This window comes from Engraulis encrasicolus, chromosome 4, assembly GCF_034702125.1.
Source record: "Engraulis encrasicolus isolate BLACKSEA-1 chromosome 4, IST_EnEncr_1.0, whole genome shotgun sequence".
Taxonomy (NCBI): domain Eukaryota; kingdom Metazoa; phylum Chordata; class Actinopteri; order Clupeiformes; family Engraulidae; genus Engraulis; species Engraulis encrasicolus.
In genome coordinates, this window is record NC_085860.1 from 48,318,467 (window position 1) to 48,329,202 (window position 10,736).

At 42.2% G+C, this 10,736-nt stretch overlaps 1 protein-coding gene across 3 annotated transcripts in view; it reads right to left on the minus strand.

Moving 5' to 3' along the window:
- Positions 1 to 5,728: 5,728 nt before the first annotated feature.
- LOC134447891 (creatine kinase U-type, mitochondrial-like) overlaps positions 5,729 to 10,736 on the minus strand; it is a 15,861-nt gene continuing 10,853 nt past the window's right edge. For all 3 annotated transcript variants that reach the window (XM_063197603.1, XM_063197601.1, XM_063197602.1), the window contains exons 9-10: positions 8,821 to 8,946; positions 5,729 to 6,799 (exon numbers count right to left, since the gene is read on the minus strand). In XM_063197603.1, coding sequence (XP_063053673.1) covers positions 6,689 to 6,799; positions 8,821 to 8,946 — 237 coding nt within the window. In that variant the 3' untranslated portion in view covers positions 5,729 to 6,688. The remainder of the gene's footprint in view (positions 6,800 to 8,820; positions 8,947 to 10,736) is intronic.

The following is a 10,736-nucleotide window of genomic DNA, read 5'->3' on the forward strand; positions in this document are numbered from 1 at the left end:
GGCCTCTTATTGGTCGAACTTCCAGAGCGGCAAGACTGCAACACGTGCAACAGGAGTCTTGAAGCCGACACTCGCCTCACTTTTGATATGTGCCTAAACCTAAACCTTCCCTAAACTTAACCTGTCACGAAAGCAATGTTTATGATTCTTTACTTTTGCCAAGAAGGGCGAAATAAGCAAGGTATTGGCAAATTTGTTGCGAAATTGTGCCCAGACCCAAAACCATGCCTAAACCCTAACCTGTCACAGGAAGTTGTGAAGGTTGACCAATGAGAAGTCGAGTTTGGCCATCTGTGGCGTTGTCGTACTAGGCAAAAAAAAATAGCTCCCAGGGCTGATCATTGCAACAGTCAGTCAGGCTCACATCCATATCATGGAGCCATATCATGGAGCACCTGAGGAAGCCCAGCCTCCAGCACCATGCACCCTCAAGATGGCCTCTGCCTTCCAGAACATCTGACTCATCAGGTTAGCTGTCTCCAAAGCATGTAGGGTGAGAGAGTTGGTTATATCATACTATAGGCCTACACATAACTTTATGACTCATTGAAGTAGCATGTAAACCTCATACCCTTTATAGGCTAGGCTTGGGTTTTGGGGTTATGTAAACAGTACTGTAGTGCAGTGGTTCTTAACCTGGGGTGCGGGCCCCCCCTGGGGTTGCGCCAGAGATTTCAGGGGGTGCGAGGAATTTTGTTTGTGTTGAGGTTGTGACCAAAATCTTTCTAGTGAACATAATAATTAGGCCAGATCTAAACCAAATTAAAACATATAGTCCCCATGTAAATTCATTCAAGTATTGATTAATGTCTGAAACAAGAATTATTGTAATTAATCACTTAAATATTTTTTGTGTGCGTATACACGTATAGAAGTTTGTTTTGGGGGTGCACGGCCTGTCTTGGGTGCAGATAAGGGGGTGCTTTAAGAAAAAAAGGTTAAGAACCACTGCTGTACTGTATAAATACGACTTACAGAACAGTAGTGCTTCAGGCTGGGACACCTCTCTGTGACAGGGATGACTGGAGCACCCAGAGTGCATTATATTATTACATTACAATTAACTGACACTTTTATCCAAAGGTTTTGATTTTCTCCAAAGGGATAGCTGATGCTTTTATCCAAATGCTACTTCAGCAATACTGTAAATGTAGGCCTATGGGGATGTACAGTTGGGATTTGAACCTGCAAAAGTCTGATCTTAAAGGAACAGTCCACGTTACGTCTTTAATGACATGTGTTGTTCTGCTGTTGGCATGTAGCTAGGTTCAGCATGCCTACTTGTATTTTTGGGTGCTGAAGTTAGATGTGATCAAACTCTTCCACGTTTTCCCTGTTTACATATGCTTACAGGGTCAGTTACACGAAACCAAGTGTAGTTACACAAAATGAAATGTGGCAATTTTGTATGCCATAAAAATTGGAACTAAAATGAAAAGAGACGAGACACACCTTGTGAGCGCTTCAACATCGCATTGATACCTTCACTTCATTTCATACCCCCCGACTTTCATCAATACAACCAACAGGAGTGAAGGTAGGAACAGATCAGCTTATCTCAATTCAGAGAAGAACACGTTCCATTATGGAAGTATGTATGGAAGTACGGTGGCCTGTTCCTTTAAAACCACTACCCTGACCAGGATATAAGACGAACAATCCCTCTAATGGTCAAGTGTAAACAAGTTAAAAAAAAACTACTGCACAACCCAGGGGCGCCGCTAAAAATGTTGGGCCCCATGAAAGATTCAAATTTTGGGCCCCAAAATGACAAATTATGTTATCAGCATCCTTCCAGGGGCCCTGTCAGTGCTGTCGGGCCCTTAGAATCTGTACCACCTTTCCCCCCCTCGCGGCACCCGTGGCACAACCAAACTACACTGATAACTACAGTAGAGTGATCATTTTAGTTACAACTATCTTGTAGGACCATTACCTGTTGCTTGTAAGTGTACAGTATGTGATGTGTAGATGCCATCTCTACCTCCAGAGACTGGGAGATGTACATGGAGGAGAACATGATGGCGCTGCAATGGCTGGAGTGAGCAGATCTTTCAGCCGAGGGACTCTCTCCTCAGGTACTTTGAGCTGCTGGGGATGTTGCAGCATGACCTGGACACCAGGAAGAGGCTGCAGAATTTGGCAGGTATAAGGATCATATCAGGTCAACCCCAAGGATTCCCTTAAGATGTTGTATTCCATAAAGATGGTGTGTTCCCTAAAGATTCTAGGCCTATATTTATCAGCAGAGGTGTGTGTCAATCAAGTCAAGTGTACTTTGCCAAGTCAAGTACACTTGACTTGATTGACACTCCTCTTGTCAGTCCCGGGTTTAGAAAGTAAAAGCCCTGATAGAAATTTGATTCAACCAGCTCTGAGTCAAAATTCCAGGCCCAGATTTCTTAAAGCAACATTAGACAGACCGCTAAATATAGGGCAGTAACAGCCCATGGAGGGTGGTAGAGCAGATTCAGAAATGCCCTGCCAAGGTTATGAAGAGTTGAAACAATTTTGGAATTAAAGAAGTGTAATTGAATTATTTTGACCTGAAAAAAAAAACCTTACTCAGTACTGCTTTAGGATTTAGTGTCCAGGAGTGAGGAGAGAGAGATGGGGACGGGTCAGGAAATCACCTTGGGCCAGAATCGGATCCTCAGCAGTCAGCATAATGGTACCCCGGTGCACCAGCCCACTGAGCCATGTTGCCCCCCATGGCTCCTAATGTTCAGGTTGTAGTCTTTTATTCTGACTAAAACAGCACATTGATGTCTATATGCAAAGTGACCGTTTTGGCATGTGACCACAAGGGGGTGCTATCTATCAAGCATTACCACTGACATCGACAGCACCCATATTTACTGTACTGAATGTGGGAATTCCTTATCTTGATACCAATTAACTGGTCCTTTCTGATTGAGGTCATTGGAGCATATGGTCTTGATCTTTCATATCAAATCATACAATTGAAAACAGACTACACCACAAATTACTCTTGGTCTCCCTTTCATTCCTTGGTTGTTGGTAGACCTAGGCTACTGTAAGTTATGGTGGGACAATAGTACAGTACACTTCTGCTATAGCAGTGTCCTTCATGTCAGTCACCCATGTGAATCCCTCTGATGGAGAAACCAGACGACTTGCCTGATATGGAACGGAAACTTCTACACAGGCTTCTTGGCCTGACCCATATGATCACTGAACTCAGAGCTCTCATCCTGTCAGCCTGTCACACCGCATGTGCACTGTAAGGGGGGTCTCCCCTGGTGCTAAACATTCGATGCAGTGAAATTTTGCCTAAGCAACTGTAGTCATATACAGTAGGACACTGAGTTTATAGGGGGGACCGGGGACCAGACACTCTCTGCACTTCTAGTATAGTGTTACTTTGAATGGTCTTGGCACATCCAGACTCACAGCTGACACTTCCTCAAGCAAAGATCTGTATTTGCTGTCTGGCCCGGTTGAAAACATCACTGGCTCCAATAAAGCAAGGGCGTCATAAGGACAGCAAGCAGTCTACAACTACTCTTTCCAGACAGTGGGCAGGTTGGAATGAATGTATTTTGCAGGACAGAATTGAGTTGTGTGCTGTGTTCGACGAGGCAGTTCTTTGGGTGTGGTAGGCCTAAATAAGCAGACTGAGCAACAGGGAGTCACACATGATTAATCAGACTCAGACTGTCTTTGGTCAGAGCATTTGAAGAGTTATTTTCCCCAAAACACTATGAAAGCAATTTGAATGCAATGTTCAGACATCAGTTTTAAGGTGACTTTAAAGTAGCATTGTGGCAATTGAAACAAGGTTAATGCTATCCGATTTCATTTCTCCTTGCCAAATTCAACAAAACGGAGGTATTAACTGAGACACACAATAAAAATACACCATTTTTGAGTACCTTTAAAATAGATACACAGTATATTGGTTTGGAAAAGAGCTCTTCATCGTCATCATTATGAGGCAGGCCTTCACCAGAAGATAACATAGGGTGGCAACAGTGTAAGGATGGGGACATTCTCATGATAGTAAGGGTTGTGGTGAGAGAGAAACTATTGATGCATGTCTGGTTCTAATGCACCTTGCATGGTAATGCATTTCCGAAGGGAAGTTAAACTGCTTATAAATCAGCCATAGCCACAACATGGGGTGTTGTATTTGTCAAAATGTTCTGGGATATATTTTGCTGCAATTCATCTGATGAATTGAAAATGAGGCAACTAGCACTTGCTGACACCACACCCCCTTGCTCCCAAGTTATGCATCTCAATGAAAGTGGAGACACACAAAGGTAAAAAAAAAAAAACGTTATTCAGATGTTGCATTCAATCTCTCCTTATGACATCAACATGGTCATATGACAAGGTACCCTACCCAGCATGCAGTTCTGCTCTCTCCCCCTGTCAACATTCCAAGGCCCCCATCCATCCGTCGGCCGGTGTTATTATGTTTATCTCTCTGGCCCCACAAGCCTTAGCAGGAGTTCCTTAGGCCCTAAATCTCCATGGCAACATCTCTCCATTTTGTCTGGGGCTCAGTGCTTGCTTGGCGAGGGCTGGTGGAGGCACTAGGCAGGTGCTTACTGTGGTGCTCCCTTTTCCAAAACAGACCCAGCCTGGCACACTCAGCCGTGACGGCACAATGCTTTCACAAGGATCACATGAACCAAACAGTGTGACGGCAAAATCTAAATACATAAGAATAAGACACGAAACAGAAGCCTCACTATGCCTTCATAGACACAAGTTGAAAGACAACTGGGTCTTGTTTGAAAATAAAGTCTCCTACATGCCAGAAGATTCAGGTTTCCTGGCATGTAGGAGAGCTGTAGCCTGGATGAAAACCCGTAAAAACACAACCTGGCTTGGCTTTCCATGGCCCATCTAACAAGTTGTGAAGTTCAGACAGCCAACATGTCTGGGTTAACAGTCTGAAGATAGGTACTGCAGCTAATGAGCAGGGAGTGGAGGCTGGCACCAGAAGCTGATTACTCATCCACATATGGGGCCCAGCATGTGCAGCCTGCCTTTGTCAGAATTCCAGATCCTTGTGACAGTCTATTTATTTATTTATTTATTTATTTATTTTTACAACGTCATACTTTGGGCTTATTATGTGTATGGCATGTGATCTGTCTTACATAGAGGAGCATCTTTTGTGTGTGTGTGTGTGTGTGTGTGTGTGTGTGTGTGTGTGTGTGTGTGTGTGTGTGTGTGTGTGTGTGTGTGTGTGTGTGTGTGTGTGTGTGTGTGGACACAGAGGATAGGAAGGGTGTGATGTAGACCAGTTTGTATGCAGTACATTAAAAAAACACAGTAAAGATAGGTTACACTGACAGAAGGATTCAGGTAAAGTATGAAGTCTTTATGATCACAAGTATTTGTCTAATTATGTAATAATAAATAATGCAATTGATTTACAGTGTGCTGTAAGGTCTGCACTTAGGTCCCATAAATACCACACTGCCTTTAAGTATTTTTTTCATAATCAATGGAGAAATCAGGAAGTAAAAGATAGAATATGAACCCTGTCTGAACCATGAGATCAGGTCTGTTTCTATGGTTTCCACTGTTAAGCAACTCAGGAATGTCAGGGATTTCCAAATCTGCCTTTTTCACCAGTGCGGTCATATGGCACAGCATTTAGCTGGATTAGGAATGTACTGTAGCAGGATTTACACAGAAAATACCGGAACCCTAGCGCTACTCACACACAATAGACATACACAAATCATGTGTTTGGATAAATACAAGCTTTTGTTTATTGAGCTACATTTTTTGTTTTCGCAAAAAATATTGATCATTATTATTAACACAGTTGGAAATGATTATTGATTTCACCTGAGCAAGCATTTACATCCAGAAGATTACTGTTGGTATTATTATTGTTGTAGAACATGTCATATACAGTAAAAGTTGATCAAGTACTATAGGTGTCTGCCACATGACTGAATGAGGCCACAGTAACACAATCATGAAAAGGAGTACATTCACTTCTCCGGTATACACAGTGAGAGAGTTCATAATAAGACATGATGGACACAAATGAACTGAGCATGCTCTGACCGGGAGGGGGCAGGACCAGAGGGGAATTCCAAGAAGGTGGTTCAGTAGTTAACCAAGTTAAGTTAATCTGTGGAGGTGGTGGTAAATCAGATAATAGAAGAGCCTGGAGGTCTCATTTTCTAAACTAAACGACACATGCAGGCCATCTATTAGCAGGTTTACCACGTTCTGTAAGTGACCATGTTTATCACTTAACCGTGATGTTGTAATACTCCACAGGGCCTGGGCTCGGCTGTGCATTTTTGGGAATGACGTAGGCTTGGAGGAGTTTTTGCTTGAACTGCAGGTGTGGTTAAATTGAAGCAACTCGATTCAGGGGTGCCACCAGCAAAGGGAGTGAAGTTCAAATGACTGTGTATGGGGCTTCAAGCATTGACCAGGGCCACTTTGAGCAGAATATATTAAAATCACTTTCTTAATATTACATTAATAATATTATTATTAAGAACAAACAAACTCAGAACTGTATTCGTTCATAGGGGCCTAAAATCTCTGTGGACACCTCTGACTCGGTTGACCACTAAGAGGGAGGAATAGTATAGTGCAGGACAGGAGGGACATGGACAGGGGACAGGGGACACTGAGGCAGCGTGAGTCAGGGCCAGTCACTCAGAGCTGCTCCCTCCGTCTACTTCTGGCCGATGGGAGGAGGGACGCGGATGTCCTGTCCTTTCTCCAGCTTCTTCTCACACTCAATCAGGAAGTTCACGCCGTCGATCACCGTCTGCACCAGCTGGACCTGAAATGTGTTCCAGGAAGAGAAAGAAAAGAGGGTTATGCTCAATTGGGTCTTTTTTTTTGCTGTTGTTCTTTTCATGAGGATTTGCTTGAGAGCTAGTTATACTCACAGACTCGGCTCATTTATCCTTCAACTTTGTCCTAAATGTATCATCCTTAGATTGTTTTTGACAATGAGTGTTTGAGTTTTGTGTGAGAGAAAGAGCGCTAAAAAAATCTAATACTGTAATAAAGTGAGGCAGTGGTGCCAGTAAGACTAGGTCTGCATTGGAGTTTTTGCAGTAAGTAAATATCAGTAAAGCATCAGATATTATACTAACCTTATCACAATGAAAAGCGTATAAACTCCCATGTGAATCTCAAAAAAAAATGTTGCTTAATTTCGGATTATCCTGTGCCTTTAGGATTATCCTGTGCACTACGGCATGCACTCTACGTGCAATCAGACATGTCGGAGCCCTTTCTTCTGTAATGCTGATATGCTATCGTGCACGTGTGTGTTTGTGTGTGTGTGTGTGTGTGTGTGTGTGTGTGTGTGTGTGTGTGTGTACAACTACTACTATCAGTCAATTTAGATAAGGCATCAGAACCGCAAAGGCAAATGCTGGCTTTCAGTGTCTCTTCATGTATTCACTTTCCTCTTTCCACAGATGGCTTTCTGTTTCAGTATCTTGATGTCAAAAAGACCTCACTCCACCTCATATGACCTTTACACCAATCACCATGATCACTTCTGCAGCAGAGTAGGCTATGCTGTTCCGTACCATTCTGAAGAGCAGCACATTTTGGATGACGTCACAAATGTCAACAAAAGTGTGTTTGAGCAAACGTACGTGCCTGAAGTCAGGGAGCAGCAGAGTCAGACTAACCACAACCTAAACTCACACCTACGCTAACTTCACACAGGAAAGTCTGCTATTCTGGTGAAGAGTGGTATGCACAAAACCTCTACGTGCTTTGGTAACATCTTTAAAAAGCTAACTTTTCTAAGGGAGCTGATGTGTGGACGTCTTTGGCTTTTTGGAGGATACAACCATTAAATTAAATAGTTTTGACACAGCCAACTGCTCAATAAGAAAAAAGCTCTCAGGTCTTTTTTTGTCCTTATTGCACATTCATATTCTAGCTTTGAGCAGGAGCAGAGGCAATCTGTTAGTTAGCAGTGACTGTATGTGCAGTATATAGATATGAACAAGGTTGCAGTTATTTAGTATATGTACACGTAGATAGATATGAACACATTTGCAGTGGTATAGTGTAGATATGGACATGTTTGCAGTTGTGTAGTGGGCCTACAGATATGAGCCGAGCACAGCATGCACTTACCCACAGGTCTCAACTGCCATCACAGCAACTGTATATAGGCTTCGACAAACAGTGTCTTTCATTGCACATATGTAGCTCATCTCCCCAATTGATGTCAATTAAATAAATGCATGTCTTTTTCCTATTTAATTTAACTGCACACAGTAGCCTCTCATTGATAGGGATACTTGACGGTGTTCCAAGGCGTGTAGGTAGGCTGATTGTTTTTAGAGGCTTCCAAAGTCTACACTGATCAGTCTGAGCTCTAATCTGTTAACCATACTTAGTGTCCGCGTTATTTCATTGTATTTAGTACATGCCTGTGTTGTCATGTCTAGGTTGGAAAGAATAGGGACACTCTCAATGTCCAAGGCAAAAAAATGCTTTTGACTGTGAGTACAAAAAAAGGTTAAATCTCATTAATATGTATTTAAATCATGTCCACCACAGACATATTTTGACACACATTGTCAGTACTTAGCGTCAAACATGTCTGTGCTGTGCGGCAGATTCAATTTCCAAGGCAAAAAAAAGATTTTGGGTGTGAATGTAAAAATAATATTGAATTTAAATTCAATTAACTGCACATGCAAGCCACAGAAATCCTCATGAATAATAATTTAAACCGTGTCCAAAGTAGACTTGTTTCAGCCTTAGCTCAGTGTTATAGCTCCAGCTCCAAACATGTTTCCTGCGGCCCTGGGCTGCTGTACTGACCTCAGACTGCCCCAGGCGGTCCAGGTTGGAGATGTCAAAGGTGCTTCCCACTGCTGCAGTGTCCACTCCCCCCGTGCCTCTCTTCTGCAGACGCAGGTTCTCCAGGATCTTAGGGAAGCGGGGGTCCTTACCACACACACACGCAAACGCACACGCACACGCACACACACACACACACACACACACACACACACACACACACACACACACACACACACACACCAGACAAACAGGCAGGCAGTTGATAATCAGCACTGTGCTGACACATCAGATATCAGGGGCTGGAAGACAATGAGCTTTTCTTTTGATTGAGTGGCTCGGCCGCTCGCCCAGGAGGAGATTACGCCTTCTGGTCATTGTCTCCACACATGCAAGACTCTATAATGAGATGTTGTTTTCAAGAGGGACTCCTAGAACAATTCACAGCTATTGGAAACAGGGGTTTGAATGTGGCGTGCTCACACCATAAGGTGGCGATGGCTCTTCATTATGGCGGATAGGTATTTGGGAGGTCAGCTTTCGGTCAAAGGATATAACTGTCTAAGTCTCAGGCTTTATAGCCACTACTAATGTGAGAGCTCAGCATTCAGTCTTTATTAAGTGTATTATAGCACAATCTAAGTCACAGGATTTATAGCCAATAAGTATTTGGGAGCGCTCCATTCTATCTTTATTAAGTGCGTGCTATAACAGAGTCTAAGTCACACAATAGGTATTTTATAATACACATGTACCTTCTACAATAGGTGGTCTATACGTAGGCAATAGGTATTTGGGAGCTGGGCATTCTGTATTTAGTGCATAGGATAATAACGGAGGCTGGGCCTCAGACCGACAATTTCATGCTAGAGAACGGAATGTGAAGATAATGGTGAATCAGAGGCCCTCTCTTGGGAGAACTGACATGACATGACATTCCTTGGTGAGCGTAATTTCAACATTGCCTGTCTTGGTCTGGTCTAGTCTAGGGAGGGTTGAGATGTTCCAGGCAACTTGCCTGAGTCCTCCTTAATGACACGCCTTCACTCTATTACAACACATAGCTTTCATACTCTTGGCTGGAAATATGGCAATATAACAAAAATGCAGTCAGAGTGTTTCAACACTGTGAGTCTGGGTCAAGGGAGGACTGAGATATTCCAGGCAGGAAACTCCTGAGGCTGAACTCTTTCAGTCTTTCTCAGTTTCTTTTTTTTCTCTTTTAAATGAGACTGAATCTTAGCGTAGCTATTAGCCGCTTTTGAAATACTAGATATGCAAGATCTAGCCTACTGTATATATTTTTTCTCTTCACTGTCAAGCCTGAAATCAGACATGGTGCCTCAATACAGGTATCATCAGTCCTGTATAACACATTGCTACTTACTGGATGAGAATATGGTGCACATATTGTGTCAGGGCACGTTATAATGTACTACTACTATTGGCTGAAAATGTAAACTCAAAACAATCCTCCTTAACCCTGTGAAACCTGAACCATGAAAGCAATGAGAGAAAATTATATTTTTTTGGAATTTGCTTCAATATTGGTCCCTTATAAGAAATGTAAAAAAAAAAATCTAAATTTTGTTAAGGTCACTGAGATATTTGATGCATCATATATGATGCATCAGGCTTTAAAGGGAATGAAAATTTCAATTTCATGACCATTGAAAAATGACTTTTAATGCATTTGCATCTTTTTTTAATTTAAAAAAGTTGTCAGACAATTTAATTTGAGGATTATCTTTAAATATTTAGTGAGATCCTGCCATTTTTTTTAAGCCTATCCTTGTTTTAGCAGGACCATATTTTACATTTCCCACAGCCTGGTTGGGTAATTTTTTAAAATCTATGTAAAAACATAGCTGATCGAATGCTTAACAACCTATTTATGAGTGTAATATAGATCATTATTCATTTTTGATGTGTAATTT